The sequence below is a fragment of the Amblyomma maculatum genome, chromosome 6 (genome assembly GCF_055883805.1).
Source record: "Amblyomma maculatum isolate TAMU_Amacu chromosome 6, ASM5588380v1, whole genome shotgun sequence".
In the NCBI taxonomy this organism is placed as follows: Eukaryota; Metazoa; Arthropoda; class Arachnida; order Ixodida; family Ixodidae; genus Amblyomma; species Amblyomma maculatum.
In genome coordinates, this window is record NC_139349.1 from 15,248,208 (window position 1) to 15,270,856 (window position 22,649).

Sequence of the window (22,649 nt, forward strand, 5' to 3'; positions counted from 1 at the left end):
TCTGCCATGCGCGGCCTAAATTCATGTGCTAAAAGCGGGGACGATAATGGTGTTTCCAAAATTTAAAAAACTGATATAGATATTATAATTGCGACCTCAGCAAACCTATAGCTGTTAGTAAATGAGGCGCTAGTGCGCATGACTAGTTAAAAAGTATTATCAGTTATATACCAGTGCCTGCTTAATTGTTACCACGTGTTACCTATTGCCTGCTCCACACCACCGCAGAAATCGCACCGCATACACGGGCACAATTAAAAGCCTCCAGCCGAGCCAACCCGTGAAACTGCATGTTAATTCTGCAATGCCCGCAGTCCCGGCATAGTTTCTTTTTTCACGACTCGCACTCGCATCAACGGAGGCTGCAACGAATTGCATGCCGCCCGTAAGTGTGTACGTGGCGTCGATCGGCATTGCAGTGCACCGTTGTGATCATTTAAGAGCCAACAGATCCCGTACGTCTTTGTTGGCCAGCGTGTATAAACGAACTGTCTGGCGACTCGAGCAGGGTAAGCCATGCTAATTCGACCAGGAGGCGACTTCGTGCCAGGAATTGCATGGTTGCGATTTTATAGGAAGTCCAGATTGAATTGCGATGCCCCAGTGGAAGCTAGGTAGAACGGGACTGCATGGCCATGTCACAAAAACGTAGCAGCCGCGGGCAAAACCAAGCACCCAACAACGCCACAGTGTCTTCTGCAGTGCCCCCCCCCCCCCTCCCCCGCTGTGCTGGTGCAGTTGGCGTACTCGACTTCTGTGTCCAAGGGGGTGGGATTCAATCCTGGCTGGGGTGACTGCTTTTCGATGGGAGCGAATACTAACAATTGGCGCCCGCGTGTACTGCGCGGTACGGTAAAAACCCAACTAGATGGTCGAAATTCTCTGATCCTTCCACTATATACGGCGTATTTCATAGCCTGATCGAGTTGCTTCGGGACCTCATAAACCAAACCATCTTTTGCAGTGCAGTTTAATTCGTCCCCCACGTACCCACCTCGCATACGCAGCATATGTAACGCGACTCATTCGAACATTTGACCGCGAGAGCTATTATTCGAACTGAAGTGGAAGCGCGAATTTTCATGTGGCGCTTGATCTCAATGCGTGGTTATGCATATGTTTGTTGTGAACATAAAATGTGGAAAAAGAAGTAATTTTTTTTTACTATATATTTTGGTCAAATATTTAGGGGAATCCCCCAAGGTGGAGTAGATTTGTAATAAGGGAGTAATTACTCACTGCATCCACCCAAGCGCAGCCATACGGCTACAAAGGAAAGCTACACAGCTTTCTCGGAAACTTCGTAGTTAAAGAAAAATTCGTCCTGATCCGGGAATAGAACCCGACACCACCGCCTTTCCGGAGGTGGTATCGGGTTCGATTCCCGGATCAGGACAAACTTTCATCCTCTGATGTGCTCTTTATTCGCTTCGCCGGTTACGCGACTACCATAGGGCTGCGCTGTAAACTAAACTCGATAAAATATTTTATTTACGTGCTCAATTAGTAGAGCTGGGCTTACCTGCTTAGTGCAATAATCAGCAAAAATTGATGGCCATTAGCAACCAAACTGGAAAGAGGGTTGAATCCGTGCCGCGGAGGGCGTGGCGTCGCTGGGAGAATCGACGGCGACGATGCGCCGGCCGACAGCTGCCAGTCGATGACCAGATGCATAGCATACTTGGTTTGTAAAGGTGACCACTGCATAAGTGCTGCCGATACTTTACGTCGCAGTTGACAAGAAAGAAGTGAAAGCGATTAAGTTGACTTACATTGCACTCTCTCCAGGCGTTTTAATTGAGCAGTAGCCCGTCCATGTTTGGTGTCAGTGCTGGGTTTCCATTTTTAGTATCAACCAAGCAGCTCGATTAGACCACTATTAATTGTGCTTGAGGGAGTATATATGACAAACACTAAGTGACGACTAGATATATCAAATTTTCTTTATTAAAAATAGTAGTTGGCAGGGCCCTTACCTGCAGGTATACTTAAAGCCTGATAGCATCTGGTTTAAGCACCCTTCCATATATATCATGGATATCAGGTTAAGCCTAGCTGAGTCCACTTAGAAAGGTACCCTCTCGCAAAACATGGCTTGCCAGTGCGAAAGCACAAAGGTGCTATAGAAACTAGCAGATGTCGTCCTTGCATGATGGAAACTGGCAGCTTGAAATATGAAATCTGTGTGTGCCAGGAGGAATTCTATGTAATATTAAGCATTGCAATACTTTGCTTGAAAGCGTATGCTTTTTTTTTTTTGCTCATTAGTTTCATTCACAGTGCACATGGGGTGTCCACTCGGAGACATTTACTCTATTTTCCTTTTCCAAAAGCTTGCTTCGTCCCTGACAGAGTACTGCCAAATTTTTCACTTTTTTAAGCTAAGAAAATTTCTCACTGCAAAATTGGAAAGTGTGCCAATTAAGTAAGGCAACAATGCTATGCTTCAGAATACTCAGGCTACTGGAGGCATTAAGCTGAAAGTTTCATCATTAAAATCTTGTCAAACATGAGGATAGTCTGAAACTTAATTGATAAACTACTGATGTTAATACTGCATTTATGGTTCCAAAAATGGCTGGGATCACATGTGTATGCTGATGGTAGTGTAGCAACTTTTGCTGCTATACGTACCTTAATTACTATTTCTCAGTTTTTTGGAACACTGTCATCTTGACAATGCTATTTTTTTAACTGCCGATTTTACTTACAATTACTGTGCCTAAAGGTTAAAGGTGTGGGAAAGGTTATACCAGAAACTGAAATACACCTAAATTGAGCAAATGCAACTAATATTTCGGGGGCTCTTCAGCACCGCTGTTAAGGAAAACATGCCACAGCATTTAAGACTCCTGTATCCTCATCACTGTACATTTAGTTGGCTACTTGTTGACTCACCAATCTTAGTTTGCACTTTTATCACACATACCAATTTGTAAGATTACTAATTACCACATTATGTAAATGAACTCCCAACTCACACATCTGACTTGGGATTCTGAAAGGCAACGAGTTTTTCTCATGTCAAAGGAGCTGCTTGGGTAGGCAGCTGGACCATACCATGGTCCCCACATCACACAGACCAATCCATCCGGTCATATACTATCTGCCACTCATCCTTGTCGCTCAAATTGCCTTTTTTGGTAAATATGGCCTTTTAATGCAGTCACATTAAATTAGGCGAGGGCTTCAACTATTGTTATATGTAAAGAATTACTGCACACACTTTTTTTTTATGCCCTTTCAGTATGCTGCCTCACCATTCCAGTAGCATAAAGGCACAGCAATAGTGTATTAAGCAGGTATCCGAGGTTAGAATCTCATTGCTACAAGCATGTCACCTCGCTATTGAACACAATTCACTTTGAAGGGCCGAGTTCAATATTTTAGTAAAGTGATTAGCACTGCCAAATGTTTGAGCATTACACGAGGTGACAGTATGGGTGTAAGCAAGCATTGCAATTAAGAAAGTTGCTGCTCATCTGCAAAATACTGAATTAAACCGATCTTATGCAATTCAACAAACACCGCCCACTTTGCCATTTTATCATCAGTCCCTGTCTGCAGTTCGAAACATCTTCATTGGGCTTACCTCTAAAAATTCTCTACTAAACATATCTGTGAACTTTTCTTACTTCACTGGTTTTGCGGATTATTTCCCGTCTCAAAAGGAATAACAAATACATGTGGTTCTATGACACATGCAGTAAATACTTACCTTTCTAGGTAGGCTACAAAAGGGAAGTAATGCAGAAGGTAGGCAGTCTGAACATAAATGAGTGTGTCAACATGGTGTTTTGGCACTGGAGTGTTTATTACTCCAATCATGTGCGTTAATAATGAATGAAAAGGCACATAAGTAGGAATACTTTATTTTAACACAGAAGCTATGGCCAACATGTGTGTGTGCCATTACGCTCGTAAGTGAAGTGCAGACTTGTTGAGTACACTGTTGAGCCAGTAGCACAGGGAGCAGTCAACTTGGACCAGGGAATGCCATGCTTTGAAAGGTGGGCAGCTGTTGTGATCTCTCAACCAGTATCAGTCACGTGCAGGATCAGCTGTCACGGGGAGAAAAAACAAAAGAATGCAAGCTCAGAACAATAACAAAATACCCAGAGAAACTCAGAGACGTACCAAATTTAAATAAAAAGATAGCAGGACTGCAGCTAATGCAGCAGCTCATATATTCTAATAGTGGATTTGCATATGGTCACTACGCCCTCAAAAAGGAAAGAAGCACAAATGCTGAATTCATGACTCGTCAAAGGAACCAGACAAAAAGAAAAGTGTGCACCCTGTAGCATAGCTCAAGAATGAGAAACGCCAAAACAGCGAAAAGGTTACCCTAAGTAAGGCCAGTACTAGTGCTCTCTGCATGCGTGTAACAATGTATCACTGCAGTGCACATGCACAGCAGAAATGGACACCATGGGTGGTAAAGAACTGATATGAAGTTATCAACACTGGCCGCAGACATCAGAACAGACAGCTGATTGTGCTTTGGTATAACGCAAGCGTGCGGCTTTGGTAGGTTGTGAAACATATAAATAAACGTTGAGAAATCTTGAAAACCATGTGTGCGCATTTTCATTTGCTGCTGCATTCAAGAAGTTTTGCTTGCACTGTTCATTAGACGACATGCGTTGCTCTCGGATTGTAGCGTTTGTAGACTACACAGCATGATTCCAGAATTGCGACTGACTCAGCTGTGAACATTTCATTTTTCTAAACTTGCAAAATCCTTCCTATGGGCTGTGAAAAAGAATGAGGAACTGTTCCACCGAAATGTAGTCGCTCGCCCTCTATAATGCACATGATGGCAGCCATAAGCCATTTTGTGCCAAACAGTAATTTCCATACAAGTAACAAGAAGTTCTCAAACTATGTGACAGGACCATAGCTATTTACTTTGAGGGTGGCCACAGCAAACGGGCAACAACCACAAGATGGCCAAATCCCTCACCAAACTATAGCACCACAACAGTTGCTACAATGCTAGCATCATAAAACCTCTGGCTGTCTTTGATATATGGTCCTCATCACAAATACAGCAGTTCATGTTGTTAAGGAGGCTGTCCATGAGCATCATACTTCTCAAAGCAGCTAAAAAATATTGCAAACAGAGACCAACACTTGATTTTAAGTGCAGTAGCAGCACTATTAACATTCAGTGTGTTAATGGAGTATAGACACCCTGAAACAGATAAGACAAAAATTCAATTATAAATTATGTAGCAGTTGAAGATAAAAACCAGGTGATGATCTGTACAGAGTAATGCTTTGCATGTCGTTAACAAGCAAAATGCAACCAAGATTAGGTGCATATGCTCCTGTAAGATGAAGTGCTGCACTGGCCTAGCCCAAGCAGTGCGAGTACCTCCAGTCAAAACGCTTTCAAGTGCCATCATCCATGAGATGGTTGCCCAATAGCAATCGGAATTTTCATAATGCAGCGTTCCTTATCTTCGGCCAGCATTTTTCACTGTTCCCAATGGATGCAACCCTCCCCAAAACTCCAAATTGAAGACATCAATTCAGTCATGCAGAATTGACAATAATGACCTGAACCACAAACCAACTTGGAGAGGTGGAAGCAGGCTCGAGCACTTTGAAGCTATAAAACGGGAGTTTTGAAGCACGTTTCTAAAGTCAAAAGATTTTATTGGCTGAAGTTTTTATACCTGACATACCAAAATAACCCATTTGATTCCTTTTTATTCAAAGATCAATGCATTGCTGAAAATGCAAGATAAACAGCCAAAACATGTACAGATGTTTAAAATAACACAAATGACCTTAGCAACAATTTGGAACAAACTAGCAGAAAATGCAATGCTTGTTTCTATACTTGATGCCCGAACGATAAGTTTGACTAGAAACATGACTCTTTTAGCTTGAGAAATGTGGACTATACCACTATGATGTGCTCAAGCACCACTAGACTAGTTCGGAGTTCACATCAATAAGCAGCACATTTCCACTCCCTCTCTTGTGCATATAATTTTTTTTTATCCATGCCTGTTCTGATAAAATTTCCAAGGCACTGATCAGTAATAACTTCAGTAAGGATAGACTGCCCTCAAGGATAGCCCTTTCCTCCTTCAGATGCCCTACTCCATGGCTTTCTGTCAGTGGCTTCTCATGTTTTCGCTTGAGTGGCACCGGAGCTTCCTTAATTTTAACATGTTAATGATGGGCCCTCCATGCCTGCCCAAACGCAACACTTGTGGCATTTCTAATGATTGACACCTTCATGGTGTCACACCCATAATACTGTATGTTTTTATCTGACGCATGTTTGACAAGCTTATTAATAACAAAGATTCAATGAAATAGATCTACGACTGCCAGAAACGAGGCTCATGCTGGTCTGGCTTATGGGATTTAATGTCCCAAAGCAACACAGGCTATGAGAGGCTCATGTTCTTCTATTTAGCAGAAAAGGAAAAGATTGAGGAAAGCATATAATTAACTAATAAAAACAAAATCTGCATTGGTGATGAATGGCAATTAGCAGAGTATCTACTCTCAAATGAGAAATAACTTGTTGCAAACTAGGAAAACAAAACAAAAACAAGAAACATGCCACCGTTGAGGTCCGAGACCTCCACATTATGCATCCCATGCTTTACAAACTAGCTACAATAATGGCTGTGCAATCTTTTACTTTCAAGCTTTTTATGTTGCATGTATACATAGACAGCGTTCATCAGTGCTAAACTAAACCACAGCAGCAGACGTGGGAATGCTCTGTAAATACAGCAACAAGGTTAACGACTGGGCGAGTTGGTAATCATTCATTTTAAACCAGCCAAAAGACGAGACACAGAAGCCAGCCTCATCTCGTTCGCTTCTATTCTCTGTCTCGTCTTTTGGCTGGTTTAAAATGAAATACAGCAAGTGCCAAGTAGAACATGATGTGGAGCGTGGTGTCTGAAGGGTTGTGTATGAACGAGCCGCGCCACTGCTTGTAGTGTGCCCAACCTCCGACAGGCAGTGAGACTCACGGATTCGGGCAGTACGGCCAGTGTGACTCTTTCGTCTTCCCATGATAACTCTAGACTGTTAGAAAAAGAATGTATTAGTTTAGGCCGTTAACAGTCTCCAAACACACCACGAAATATGTCAGCTGTATTGCATTTCGCTTCTGCTTAAGGGGGGACATGGCTCTTAAAATTATTTTCCAATTTTTGACCAAATTTGATCAAACCTGGCATTCTGATTCAGTTTCTTGCACTGATTTCGAACATGCAACCATTTTTCCAACTGGCCAATTAGTTCAAGAGATAATGAAATTATTTGTTCATAATTTGCAGAAACAATGAAAAAGTAACAGCACTACTAAAAAATTCACATGGACACTTTGCTAGGTACTAGAAAGCATAATGAATACAATGTTAGGAGCATTTGTTTTTTTTTTAAACAAATATTAGCGATGTTATAGCAGTTCAAAGTTTTCAATTTTGCTCTAAATTAGGCAGGAAGGCACTCACATTTGGAGCAGTGAATTTTAAACTGCTATAACATCGCTAATATTTGTTATACAAAAGTGCGCATAACATTGTATTTGTTATGCTTTCTAGTACCTAGCAAAGTGTTCATGTGAATTTTTTTGTAGTGCGGTTATTTTTTCATTGTTCCCGCAAATTATGAACAATTTCATTTTATCTTTTGAACTAATTGGCCAATTGGAAACATAATTATATATTTGAAATCAGTGCAAGAAACTAAATCAGAATACCAGGTTTCATCAAATTTGTTGAAAAACGTAGGAAAAATAGCTTTAAGAGCCATGTCCCCTGTTAAGGATGGCGACAACGAGACAAACGCGAGAGCTGCCGCTTTCAACTATTGTGACAAGAATTCCCCACCGGAAAGGAATGCGGGGTGTTTGGCCAGACGGCGACAGCAGCCCAAGTCGGGCCATCGGGAAACAAAAAGGTTCAAGTGAATCCCGGCGTCTTCCCGCCTGGGTCAGTACCCTCAAGCCGGCCACGCGGTCATCCCCTTCATCTGGCCGAGAGCGCGCAACGGCCCCTGCGACGCACACAGTGTGGCCCAGATCAAATCCTCGCTAGCCATCTACACTACGCTTCTCTAATTCGTCTTGCCGACGGCGCACAGTGGCGCGTTCGACATAGTTCGACGCGGGAGTGCCCCCGACAATGGGACGCAGACAGACGCCGATTGACGCAGGTGTGTGCCAGACTGTGAGACGCCGGCAGTCAGTGAGCTCCTCGTGTGCTGCCCTTTACACTGCCACAGCGGCTTCCTCCTTCCCCACCAAGTCTAAACTTTCGAGGGGGCCCAGGAAAAAAAAAAAAGTAATCGGACTTCTTGTGAGGAGGCTTTAATATTTAGACACCGTGTGCATCAAAATATAACATTAAAATCTCGAGGAAACGCAAGGTAGCCAATTGCATGCATATGTAGTCTTCACGCCATGCCAAAACGGCCGTTAGTCAAGCGTAGGTATCACCTCCGTCAAAGAAAGAGAAAGCCAATATTCTTCCCGAATAATGTATCTGTGAACTGGAGGCGACAGTGGTAGAAGAAAAACAAGAAGCTCAGGCGGTGTGCCCGCCCCGTGGTGTGCGAGAGGCGCTGTTATATCATAGCTATATTTATCGCACCGCCGCCAGGACCGGCATATGTTCTGGCTGCAATGCTCTTCGCTGATTCTGCATGTAGAAGGTCCCCCCCGCCTCCAATTTCCCCTTTCGAGAAAGATGGCGCCGTTGCGGCAGCAAGACTGTATCTGTGGCTGAGGCGTCCCGAGTGTTGAACAGCAACCTTGGAAAAGGCCAAACCTCATAAAGCGTTCAGACGTTGACCCTTCCCAGTGGTTTGTATGAGGTTTCCAGTTCCTAGTCTCCAGTGGTATACAAAACCGATCATATGCGGAAGCACCTTATCGCAGACCAGACTGTCTGTGCTCGCTGATAGCTTAAACAGCCTCATCCAGCATTACTCTAATATATTAGGCGAATGCCACGCTGCACCACACTAGAGTAACCCGCACATGGCATTTTACGCTTTAAAACATGCAAGAGCGGTGTCTGACTGCTGCTCTTCAGTCACAGAGGGGAGTAATTTCATATATTCGTTTGAATCGTTCAATGTGGCCGGCGCACGTCTAACTGTTTATGACATTAATTTACTCATTTAAACATTGCTCATTCAAGATTTATCTTATTTCAACGTCAAGGAGATTTCTAAACTCTATCAAGCCTTTGCGGCTATTTCTGTTATGAAACGTTCCAAACAACAGCTAAAGATGAAAACCATACCTACGTTTGGTTTTGAATTTTCTCACAACGAAAAAAAAAAAAAAAAAGTGTACATGACATCAAAAAAACAAAAGAGGTATGTCTGGAGTAATGGTCCTCAACCGGCTCAAGGTATGAGGATGCTGTAGCACAGGCGTTCGGATCACTTTGGCCACATGGGGTTCCTCAATGAAACTGTCATCTATAAGCATATGCCTGCCATGCTTTCAGCTCCGACCGAAATGCTGAAATGCTGTCTCCCAATTAGGATCAGACTAGGGTATCCCAGCTCAGTACTCGAGAGCTTTAATGACTAAGCCACCGCAGTGCCGTAATAAGTAAATAAATAAGCTATGAAGACTAAACCTTTTTCTCGGAGCGTACCATAGTTATTTTATCCGTTTTGTTGCTGCGACGCCGCGGATGTGTATTTTACTCTGACAAAGTGACTATAAATCGGACATCGGCTCTCTGTGTACAAGCCCGAATCCGGCTCGGGCCCGCACGTTTAAGTCCACCCCGGGTCCAGCAAAAATGTTCACGAGTCGGCCCAGACGACCCGTGGGCTGAGCCGCACCCGGCTTTTGGGCCGGCCCATGCCCACGCAGTGTCGTGTGAAGCACGTGCTACCTTCACCTCACACTTCTACGCAAGGTTTGACAATCTTCTATTTTTTCGGTTCCTGGGGCTGCCTTTCAGTGGGTCGCTTTCTACTTTTCGAAGTCAAAGGTAGGCAAGGCCGGCAGAGAATATTGTGGGGACCGCTTCCTTTGCTAGCAACGAGCAACGCTTTGTAGCACATGCCCATTTAACTCTGTCATCCATGTTTTGGACACAAACCTGGGCTCCAAATGCCCCTCACAAACAGTGACTGTATAGCTCGGTCCTATCTTGGTATGCCGGCCGCCATAGCTGAAGCTGTTCGACATCTTTTCGCACCGAAAAAAGCTGACATTTTTCATTGCAGAATACGTAGCCTGTATCGCAGTGGAGAACAATACAGGTTTTTTCCACATTACATTACAACTTAGAATATACCATGATCGAAGAAAGGCGTGGAGCGGGGGCGTCAGCGAAAGTTGAGAACTGACTGCCATTCCTTGCGGCAACGAGCGAACCCGCGGCCACCAACAGTCAACACAGTCTCTCGGCAGCCTACAGAAATCAGCGCATCGGTATCGCCACTTACTGTTTGGTGCGGAGCAGCCCGCCGCTCACGCACTTCTATTCTAACACCATGATGCGGAGGTTGTGGGTCCGGGCCGACCAGTGGCATATGGTAGTTTTTTGCTTGACAATTACCTCAGACAAACTCATTATGAAATATCCATTGATAGCCATGCCATTATGGGCATAGAGTAGCGGTCTCAAACTCATACTGCTACGTGGGCCGCATTGACAAAGCCTATGACCCAGGAGCCAGAAAACAAAACAACAGAAAACAAAGTACAATAAATAACGATAAAATGAACAAAAATAAGCAAAACTTCCTTTTTCCAGACCAAGCCCTTCCATTATTGCAAAAGAAAAGCAATGTGTGCTCCTTTCCGCTTGAATGCCGGACAAAAGCAGTTTCAGGATCACTCGGAGAGAGGTACTGGAATGACATACCTGTTAATAATTACCACACTTATAATCCTCAGCAAGAAAAAAAAAAGCACACTTGGAAATAAAAGAAACGGCAGGATGCCTGGCTCCTTGCTTTTGAAGGCATAGTGATGTCAAATGAAAGTCCATGCAGATTAAGTGGTCAACGCCTATCAAAAATGAATGCGTACTAACTGGGTACTAAGTCTGAGCTTATTTTAGTTCGAAATTAGGGCTGGTGGTAATGCTGGCTAAAAATTGAGCTGGGCAGACTGCATCACGCAGCTTCGCTGGCCGTGCTCCAAGACCCCTGGCATAAAAGGATCATCTCTGATGAGTGGGAAGAGACTGCCCGGCGCTGCTGCGCCAGGAGATGCAGGAGATGACAAAGCAAGTGAGTGCGAGGGCGTGCTCACAATTCTTGCTGCTACAGTGAGCCTCATTTGCTAGGCTGCTTTGATTAATGTGAAGCAACCCTGCCACAATCGGCTGGTAGGCATATCGGTGCCCGGAGAAGCTGTCACTGTTTTTAGCTGCTCAACGGCCCTGATAGTAACCAAATAAATAAATAAAGTTCTCGCAGCAACTTTGTCACACGCACAAAAAAGCGACACAACCAATCTGTGTAGGAATACCATTCGTTAAAGAAGGCAGCTTTGCTAGTTTCTCACAGCGAATTGAGAAGACAATATAGCGTGGTTTGATCTTCCATCTCGTGCAAACATTTGTTTGTTTTTGGAGCTAGTCTGGTTTTCTTAGTCTTAATCAACTGTTACATTGCACATTGTTTGCGATGCATTAATTGAAGCTGAGAAAGAAAGGCTGCGAACTACAAGCTGGACACCGCAGCTGCAGGTATGCTTGCTTATTTGAATCCTTCATGCACTCTATGCAAACTGGTGACCTGTGCCATGTTCCCCATGTAAAAGTTAAAACAAATGACCAGTCCCGGTGGCACAGCAATTGTTTTGAAATTAAGTACAGGGCTCACCTTGTGGCGTTGGAGCATATGATGCCTCCGCCTTTCATAGTCCCATTTGTTCAGCCTCAGCAACCAGCAAGCCCATGCTAGACTCCAAAACACATATCAGGAAGGTCCCTGCGTACAAATATTAGACGTCAGCTTATAAGCGATGTTTACACACACAAAAGAAATTAAGACAAGTACAAGGCGAAATCGCTTACCTCACCGTAATTAGAAAGTGGCCCTGCATACACTTGACAGTGCGCAGTCATAAAATGAGGTATGAAATCATTATTCTACACCGCGTCATTACAATGAGGGTCACACAAAGGGTCACGTCGCACAAATGGCTAGTACGTCGTGGTGCATCGAAACAAAAGCTTCCCACACAGGCCTGTGTGATCCTCGCCTCTCCTGCTTCTACGCGTTGTTTTGTCATGTCCTAGTATCTCCTTAAGTCCCTCCATCAGCTCAAAGACGTTACAATCATTAAATATTCATCCAGACCGCTGAGGAAAGCTCACCCAAGTTTCCCGCCCTTTTTAGGCGCACGCAAGACTGGTAGTCAGGCGTGTTTTACATGACTGAGACTTTCGTGCGGTTGGCCTAATAAACGGTATTTAACCGCATGTCCCTTGTTGTCGAACTACGCTGAGCTTTCGATTGAAACTTTCTATAATACACCTTTGGGCCGTTCGGGCCCACTGCCGGCCAAGCAGGCTCAATGGTCGTCAACAGAACATTCGGGCGCAGGGAAGTTGAAAACTAAATGTAGAGTTCCAGACAGCGGGCAATGACTCAATACATGCATACTGAAATATCTAAAAAATAGAAATAATTGCTTACGTACCGTACAACACGAGAGCGCACGGCTGGCACGGCGACGCAGCTCCCACGGCTCTGACGACCAGCCATTCTGCTACTAAAAACAACCACCTACCCACAAAACAATAGCCGGACGTGACGTTTTTCTTAAACCGGATAAGACGTCATGGGTTGCAGCAAGCATTTTGCTCCTGCAACCCGGTTGCAGGAAGCATTTCGCTGCTGCAACCGGGTCGCAGCAGACGGCGCCTTTCCACAAAACAGTTTTTGTTTAATTCCTGCATTAGAACACACTAAAAAAGTTGGTCGGCACAGCAGGCGATGATGATTCAGATTCAACTGCGAAACTCTGCAAGTGTCTTAGCCTCTTGGCGTTCACCACTTTTGCTTCGCAATCGCCGGCATGGTAGATCCTTCCTTCCTCCATGCTTTCGAGCATGCTTTCGAGTCTAGTATTTTGCGATGTATCGACGTCAGCTATTTGTTTGCTTGACATAGTGCGCTTAGCGCTTCACGTTTTGTGGGCTAAAATTAAGTGCAGCGAGGCTGTTAGTCACGCATCTTTGGAGTTCGTTTTCAGTTCCTGAGAACAATATCAGGGGTTTCATTCAGCAGCGAAGTAGTTAATAGAGCATCCCGCTGCTTGCTTTCAGCTTGCTAGGTGACAGATAATAAAGGTGCCAATCCCAATTTGCTACCAGCTTCCTTCATTTCCACATTCAGCCCTTCATACAATTTGCCTCTATGGCAGGCCACCTTCTGGCGCTGTAAAGCGCTGGTGTGTTTCATCAGAGTATGTATCAATAAGCACTGGAGCAAAAACGGCTTTGGGAGCAAATTACTCTCTCCAGTGGTACAGCCAGCTGCAAACTCGTCGACCAATATATATTAAGCATAGCATAGCAGTGGCTTTGCCTTCAAAAATATCCCTGGGTAGACTTTGCAAGCTTGATTTACATTTCTGCCGCCTGCTCGCATGATTCTAATCTAGAATGATTTGCATTAGCAGCATTGCAGAGCAAGGCATGCAGTAAGCCGACAAATAATGAGTCCAGGAAGGTAGCTTGCTCACCATTCTACAAATCACTCGCTTGCAGCTGCCATTTTACTGTTAGGTAGTACAACTTGGCTGACAATATGTAATGTTACTTGATAGCACTGTCTGTACACTTCAGTGTTTGGATGTGTCTAACCTTTTTTTGTTTTTACCGTTAGCCTTGGAGACCCAGCCACTGTAGCAGTTTAGTCGCACTTGCCACTGATGGATGTTGCAAAGAGGTAGAGTCGCAACAGAGAACGTCACGCTGTTAGCCTTTAGACACTTGGAGCACCTAGACATTGGGAGCCTGACCTTGAATGTGGCAAACACAAAACCCTTCCTGACCTTAGCAATAGATGTGAAAGTCGCAACCTGTTGCTGACTTCATGTTTCTTCACATTTGGCCTAACACAGCTGCCATGACATCAAGCACAATATGGTCACGGTTTTCAGCTGGACGCAGATGCCAACTGAAATGGAGAGCTGCCAATGTAAGGCAAGCAATGCTGTCAGCCTTTGGCTGTGTCACCCTTGATATGCAGACCGCTGACATGCTTTGCCTCATGAAGTCTCAAGCTCTTAACCAGTTTATTTCCATCGATAATTTTGTCATGCTGAGCTTTTAACCTTCAGTTATCCGTCAGCTGCAAGTCAAATTTACTGGCATTTGGACATCTACACACTGAGATCCTGCCGATGGAACATGACACAGTGTGCGTTTCAAGGTGAATGCAATATGCTTAAGCGCCCGTGTAAATAGCCCAGCCACACATAGAGGTAGAGTGTGAAGAGCCGTGGATAATAGCAGGAGGCATTTGTAGGCACAGTAATTGTCCGACATTCAACATTGTTGATCACTTTATTGATGTTTTAAGTTGCCTTACCCGAGTGGCCATACAAATCATTAAATTAGAAGATCAAGCAGGCTTCCATTCCCTGCTACACAGGTGACAAGCAACAGTAGCAGCACATTTTCATTACATTGCCACACATTCATGACTTGCCAGGCAAGCAAAAATCACAACAGCAGCCTTATGACAAAATTGATTTTTCAATGCTCTGCACATTAGCAGAAATAGGGATCACATGCATGGGAATCACTCACAGCAGTCCATATGAAGATGCAGTGCTGCTGAATTATTTGGGATGCAACTGCCTGCAAGTTGACATACTTTTTTCCCTTTTAAATGCACAGGTCAAGGATGTGTTCAACACAGGTGCTTCCAGAGAAAGGAAGGAAAACAAGCCAATGGCCAAAAGGCAGTCATTCCTAGACATGGCACAATCTGCTTGGACATGCAGAATACAAGTTGCCCAGCCAGTTATATAAGCACACTGATTTATTTTTTGTTTGCACTAGAGTATGCATTTCATTGGGAAACAGAAAAATTAAAATTTACCCAAAAAGCAACAACACTATTAAATTTGTCACATTCAGTTGATCAGCAGTCAACTATCATAAAATGCGGTCAACGTAAAAAAAAATGAATTAAAAATAAACAGCACTGAACTCAGTACTGCTCCCTTTTCATCATCGGACCCATTTGTGCTTTGCCTGACCACATGTGGGCTTCCCCATTAGTGATCGTAGCTCACTGAAATATGGCAGTCAAGAGTTCATTGCATGATGCAGCTGGCAGCAACTGACCTCTCCATTTTGTTCCTTTATGCATGCTTTGAACATCACGATGACTTGTTGTGTAACCCTCTCACCTGCCATGCCTAATAAAGCGTTATTTTGCCCCAGTACTATTGCAAATGTACTACTGGCTTACTTATACCAGGTCACTGTCAAAACCAGACAGTGCCCCATCCTCTTCTCTGTACAGGTACTCAAACTAATCTTTTTGACAAATAAAGCAGTCATGGATCCATACAGCAACACCTTCAAGGGCATGAAATTATGCAGTAGCAGGAGCCTACTGGGCATTCATCTCTACACCCCTTTGCACAAGCCTGCACTAAGACCACCGTACAGCTTTTCTTGAAAAGGTACTCATGCAGGTGAAGCCCAGACTCGTGCTCTTGAAGACATGTGCAATGTTTTTTGTTTCTTTGTTTGTTTTCTCTTTCACAACTATTAACCATAGGTACATCACAGTGAATGCATAGGACAACACCTATCTGTCAAATCTGTGAAACTTTACCAAGCTGTCACGGTTTACACAGGTAACAGCTGTGCACATTATTAAGCCTCATCCTGAGGGCTGCTCACACTCAGAGGACCACCCACTTGCAAGCAAAGTTTGATCACTAATCACTGCAGTAAAAGTCACAGCTAACAAGTCACTTTCATCACCAGGCACAGGAGGGGAACCACACAAAAAACTGTACTTGTTGACAAGAATGCACACAATGAGCGACTGCAACCTGCAGTGCTGACAGGCATCTAGAAGACCCTCGGTGGCACAACCAAAGCTCCTTCACTGCACGACATGCAGGCCACACACTTGAAACCGGCCACAGCCAACACCAGCAGCACAGAGTAGTGAGCATGAATTGCACTCTCAGGCAGCAGTTGCAGCTCTGTGTCCTCTCTGGACAGCTCTCTCGCTCCTCATGTTGCCAAACTTGCAGTTGCACTCCACCAAGAGTGCACAGAAGCTGTCTCCTGCACCACTGGTGAGTGCCACAGCAGTGCACCAAGATGTGGAGAGAAGGTGAACGAGCCTCTTGCTGCACCTCACTTCTTCCAAGCTGGCAGGTACTGCCTACGATTATCCCACAGAGGGGAGAACTGATGCAGAGCAGAGAGGCCGCTGTAGAGCTTCGCTGCAGCTGGCAGAGAGAGAGTCAGTGCTCCTTCGCTGGCTCGAAACTAGAAAAGCAAAAAACGATCATGCTCGGACGCCGTGAAGGCTTTGACTCGAAAAAAGATGTCCGCTTGGCTCCCCGAGCATGCTTCCAGAGGTAAGGTAGACCAGCACGCACCCCGAGGGGGAGTCAGAGATTGTCCTGCAGGAAGCTGAGCAGAGTGGTCTCGTAGTGTTCACTCGTGTCCAGGTGGCGCAGGCTGTGCCGCTCAGACGGGTACACCTGCAATGCAACAAATGCAGCACACTGAAAACCCTGCACAGAACACACTCATCACCACCCACCTTTATGCCTGCTCAAATTTTCTAAGTGCCACATTAGCAATTCCTCCGGCTGTCAGTCCCAATGCATAACCGTACCAACACAGCCCACAACACCTGCAAAGAGCAGGCCCAGCAACAAGTACTCACAAGAGAGGGGCTTTATGGTCAACACAACTGTGACAGCTGCGTCACGCATCACAAGAGGTAGTCACACAGAGGAATGCCGCATCTACAAACAATGGGATACGTTCCAGTACCATGAATCTTTCTAAACTCGTTTGCCTCAAGGAGCTAGAGATTGGTCGCTTAGAAGTGAGCCAGATCTTCTGAAGCTGCTCTTTCAAAAGAGCAAGTGAGCCGTATCTCACGAAAAGTGAGCCGTGGTTCTTCTGAAGAGCCGACTCTTTTTTGTTCTGGTCAGTCATAGCCCCCGGCGCCTCTTGGCTCATCATTTCGGTGCGACTTCAATGCCACATATTAGCTATGCGACAACGTGACTGCCCCCCCCTCCCCCCCCCCCCCCCCCCCCCCCCCCACCCTTTCTCACAAGAGTCGCAACTATAGTAAACTAGATAAGGGGTAGTGGGTCGGGGGAAGGCTGCGCGCTGAGACTGTTTGCACTGACGCCGGCAGGTGGCGCTGCCAGTGCCTTAACATGTGCCCGTGAGTGCGCCAGCCACCCAGTCACAGTTACAGATTTAAGTGACCTGTTGAGCCGTTCAAATGAGCTGGCTCATTTCAGTGAGCTGAGCCGTTCCGAGCAGCTCACTGGAGTGAGCTGTTTTGCCCATCTCTACAAGGAACCCCAACAGCCATTAATAACTGCCAAGAAACCAGCCTGCCGTCACAATCGGGCAACATTGCTTGTGCATGGACCAGCCTTGTTTTTTCTTTTAGTTATTTCTAATTATTTTTTGTTTTCCTGCAATTGAAACTTAGTTCAGTTCAGTTCAGTCGTTCAGTCGTGTCGGACTCTTCGTGACCCTATGGACCATATCACGCCACGCTTTCCGGTCTCTCACTATCTTCCTAACATCACATAACTGAACCCTTTATTAAATGCCCACTTCTCACCAGTGCTTTGGCCTCTAAATCGAGAATCGGGACACTACGATCACTAAACCAGTGCTTCATCTCATTCACACGCTCAGCCAAGGCACGACCGGCTAGGCCGCAGATACACTCACGTGACTGATTGCCCTACTTTCATTGCTTATCTGCCTCTTGCTGCTCTAGCAGTAGTGTGGCATTGGTGCACTTTTATACTGCAGCAGCAGATATGTTTCTTTTTCTTTTTGGTGAAAATGGGCTTGTCAGGGAAAAAACATCAGCCCGTTGCGCCAAGGCAATTGAAACACCCGTAAAAACACTTAGTAAGAAATGCACCCTTTTCTCTCTTGGCTTGGCTAATTTGGCGGGGCAGCCCATGCACGTACCAGAACAAGCGTCTCCATGTCGCCAAGTTTGCCACGTGGGCTGCTGTCCCCCGTCACTAGTAAAAAAGCAAGCGGCACATGGCATCTTGGCATGATGCCAAGGTCTGTGCTGAGGAGTGTCTATGCTGATGACATGGAACAGAGGAATGAGTTAAGATAGCAAACTATAATGCTATGCATTGCCCTTAGCGCCTGTGAGTAGTATAATGATGAATGACTATGTCTCTGCCCATTTGTCTAGGGCAACACGAAATATCGGAGAATCTGAAGGACAATCATGGTTGTACAATGCAAACTTCAGATTTTCCGAACACTTTATGTGCCATTATGGATGATAAAAATTCATTAGCCCTGACCAGACCTTCGAGCATTAAGCACTGTACACATATCGTTGACGCAAGGTCTTCACTGCAAACAAACATTACAGTTCATGCTTTGCAATGCTATTCTCTCAAATGAATGTGCAACACACCAGAAGCAGTCAGTGGTGACGCCCAGCTGTAAACAAATCCCATAAACTGTAAACAGACTGTGCGAGTGCATTTCCTATGCTTCTGCACATAAATTTAACTTCTTTGGGGTGATACGAATATTCTTTCTTCGTGACCTCGCGAGGTCCATCCGTATCACTGAGATCCTACAGTGCTCTCTCTAATCGTGGACAGAAATAAACAAAAATTGAATTCTGTCTCCCCGACTAGCAGCCCTTGGCAGGATGCTTACCTGCAGTTGGTAGTGCTTGCCAGCCTTGACGAGCGCAGCCACGAGCTGGCTGGTGTGGGTGAAGTGCACATTCTCATCCATCAGGCCGTGCACAATGAGCAGCCGGTTCTGGTCACTGGGCAGCTGCCCAACATAAGAGAGCACGGAGCCACGCCGATAGCCCTGTGGGTTGTCCTGCGGGGCCCCCATGTAGCGCTCTGTGTAGCCCGTGTCGTACAGGTTCCAGGAGGTGACAGGCGCCCCAGCCACCGCAACTTTGAACACGTCGGGTCGTTGTGCCAACCCCATCAGAGACAGGTAGCCACCTGTGCACAAAGTGCACTGCTTCAGAAAATACTGGGCATGCATTCCCATTAGCCATTCATTGCTATGATGCACACGTGAGGCACCCAATGAAGTGTCCTGAAAGCACCCTGCTGGCACCTTGATATATGCGAGACTTGCAGTCGTCAACCACAAGCAAAATAAAGCAACACATGCAATATGCATGTGTTACATCCACACCGCATAACTGCCAACCTGGTGACATCAAAAATCGGAACATCTTTTATTTGCGCCTAAAAGGGGGGAAGGGGGGGGGGGGGGGGGGGGCGGCGCATTCAATGTTTCAATATCCGAAGGGGGGAGGGTTTGAACACCAACATTTAGTTGTCCTCGTACATAGATGATTACATTAAAAGCTTGCTAGTGAAAACATTAAAGGATAAGAGTAAATATTCGAACTAGCAAATTACCCCATGAAAGTTTTGAGCAACAGCTTATACTTCAGTAAATATTTTTGGTGAAAGAATGGTAATAGTTTGGGTTGATTTGGTTTTGGGCTTTAATGTCCCAAAGCAACTCAGGCCATAAGAGACGCTGTAGTGGAGGGCTACAAAACTTTTGACCACCTGGGGTTCTTTAACGTGCACTGACATCGCACAGCATATGGGCACCTAGCTTTTCGTCTCCACCGGAAAGCAGCTGCCAAGACCGGGATTCGATTCCGCATGCTCAGGCACAGTAGTCGAGCGCCCTAACCAGCACGCCATCCAGCAGGGTAGAATGAGTAATGGTTTGGTTTGGTTTGGTTTGTGGGGTTTAACGTTCCAAAGAGACTCAGGCTATAAGAGACGCCATAGTGGAGGACTCCGGAAATTTCGACCACCTGGGGTTCTTTAACGTGAGAATGGTCACATGCTTTAGAGATGAGGACTGCATCGCAATGGTTACTTTTCACATTTCCATCAATTTCTGTTACATCCACACTGCATAGCTTCCAACCTGGTGACATCAAAAATCGGAAGATCATTTATTTGCGCCTAAAAGGGGGGAAGGGGGGAGGGGCGCATTCAATGTTTAAATATCCGAAGGGGGGGAGGAGGCACTTTCAGGCAGTGTCAAATGATTTTTAATATCTAAACATACACAACAACAACAACAAGCATAAAATGCAAGTCCCAGAGGTGTGCACCGACCACCACTGTAGTTTCTTCTTGGCATCATCGAAGCATTGTTTCAGTTCTTTTATTGCATAACCGTTATTAGCCCCTTTTACATGCGATTTCGACCGCGACTGCTGCTGGCCACAATGGTTCTGAAAGATTAGCTATCCGTCACCGAGTATAGCGCAGCTCAGTTTCACAAGGCATGCGAACGATGCAAGAGGATCAGATGGTGTGACGTTTGGTCAAAGCTACTGTAACGATCCTTCAACGTCAAGTGCACCGAGAGGCTGTCCTTTAGCCGAGATCAAAGGTGAAGCTTCTGCAAGTACTGCGGCTGCCCTGGCTGCATGCTGCCGCCACCGCCTACAAGAAACGCAGTACATTACGCAGTATATTACGCGGGCAGATGCAGCTCCTTTAGCTTGGCTCAAACTGGCCTTGATCGGCTGCTTAGCCGATTGATGCCAGTGGTACTAGTGCGGCCTCTGATGGAGATACTGGCGATTGATATGTGGCTGCAGATTCCTTGATGCTGGTTTTGCAAAAACTGTTCTTTGTGGGCAGAGGTCACTTATCGGAAGGTTTAGGGCACTCATCATACAATCAGAAAGATTGGCCCAAAATCGGAAGCCTTCTGGGCAAATCAGAAGGGTTGGCACAAGTAGCAGCGTAGTAAGTGGGGCTTAATCACGCAAAAAGTGAATGGCACGTGACATATGCGCAGTTTCAGCGCACCCAAAGAATGGAAGAGCCAAGCGGACAAAAGCAAGACAAATACACAGCAATTGCAAAGAAAAAAAAAAAAGGGGGCAACATGCCAATTGAAGCCTAAAATGGCTCCCACATCAGAAGTGCGTGGATAACTTTACAGCATTTAAATTAGGTGTCAGTAGGGGCACTTGGACAATCACTTGTAATGCTAGTCATGCCTGGACATGGCCTCCTTTGGAGACTGTTTCAGTTACAAACCAGTGTGAAACCTCTAGTGTTAAACAAGCCAGTATCTAATGCCATGACTTCAATGACCAGTGGCCAGGACCACGGTGGCAGTCGACATTCTTTGGATTTACAATCGGATTATATTAAAAGACAACTGAAACGAAGTTTTATTTTAGCTGCAATGCGATTGGAGAGTCTTAAAACTAATTCAGACGAAGTACTATAATACTTCGCAGGAAGCAATTTCTGACATGAAAACGGGCGCTCGAGAAGCGTCCTCAACTCGGGCCCATTATGTGTGAACGGTCTGCGGACGGCATGCAATCAAGAGCTTGAGGCTGAAGCGTGGTTTGATGGTGCTACGTTTGTTAGAGTGCTGAAGTTTTTATAATTTACGCCGGGATTACAATGACAAAACTGTAAGCAATGTGTGCAGCAAACGAATTTGCACAGCGTGAAAGAAATGCGTGCATCGCATGCATCTCAGAAGTACGGAAAACATAGGACAAAACGAATTGCTGTCCGTGTTGATGGTTGGTTTTTGCTTGCAGTGCTGTAAATCCATGCAATTCCCGCTCACATCTTATAACACCCAAATTAAACCCCAACCCACTCGCCAAGGCTTCTGCAAGAAGCAACAAGTCGGCAGTATGCTACAACTGCAGCGCCAGAGGGCCCAGTTGCGCCCGTTTCTACGTCATTTCCAGCTCTTAGTAGTAATGATGTGTATACAGGGTGGCCAGTTTTTCTACCATAATATCCCTCCTCCCCCCCTGTCCTTCAACAAATCTATAGTTACCTGATCCTCTCCAGCTGCTTTCCCCCTTTTCATAGTTTCTAATGCTTTCTTAACTTCGTCCTTCATCACTGGCGGAACATCTGGCTGCTTTTCCTACCACCAATCTCATTATTGTCCTGACTACTTTGGCTACTGTAGAGATCAGTATAGAACTCCTCGGCTACTTTGATTATCTTGTCCATGTTAGTAATGACATTGCCCACCTTGTCGCTTAGCGCATACATCCGATTTTCGCCTATGCCCAATTTCTTTTTCCCTGCTTTAAGGCTTCCCCCGTTCTTTACTGCATGCTCAATTTTCTCCCTGTTATACTTCTTTATATCGGCCACTTTGCGTTTATTGATTACCTTTGATATCTCTGCCAATTTTATCTGGTCTGTTAGATTGGAAGCTTTCATGCTTTGGCAATTCTTAATCAAATCTTTTGTCTCTTTAGACAGGTTACCGGTATCCTCCCTAACTATCCTACCGCCTACTTCTACAGCGCACTCAGTAATGATATCTCTGAAATTGTTCATTGCTTCTAGGCTAATGTCGTCATCCTCGGTTAAAGCGGAATAT

General features: G+C 45.2%; 1 protein-coding gene and 1 long non-coding RNA gene across 4 annotated transcripts in view; both read right to left on the bottom strand.

The window, feature by feature from the left end:
• Positions 1–3,880: 3,880 nt before the first annotated feature.
• Positions 3,881–12,885, bottom strand: LOC146185146 (uncharacterized). Its single transcript, XR_014707966.1, has 3 exons — positions 12,674–12,885; positions 11,851–11,958; positions 3,881–4,061 (listed from the first exon to the last, which is right to left on the bottom strand). It is a non-coding gene; the product is annotated as an uncharacterized LOC146185146 (long non-coding RNA).
• A 1,632-nt stretch (positions 12,886–14,517) lies between these two features.
• The window catches only part of LOC146185147 (dipeptidyl peptidase 9), a 48,963-nt gene continuing 40,831 nt past the window's right edge, over positions 14,518–22,649 (bottom strand). For 2 of the 3 annotated variants that reach the window (XM_084606131.1, XM_084606129.1), the window contains 2 exons: positions 18,924–19,228; positions 14,518–16,723 (listed from right to left, as the gene is read on the bottom strand). In XM_084606131.1, the coding sequence (XP_084462257.1) occupies positions 16,631–16,723; positions 18,924–19,228 (398 nt within the window). In that variant the 3' untranslated portion in view covers positions 14,518–16,630. The remainder of the gene's footprint in view (positions 16,724–18,923; positions 19,229–22,649) is intronic. The other variant, XM_084606130.1, reaches the window with a different exon arrangement.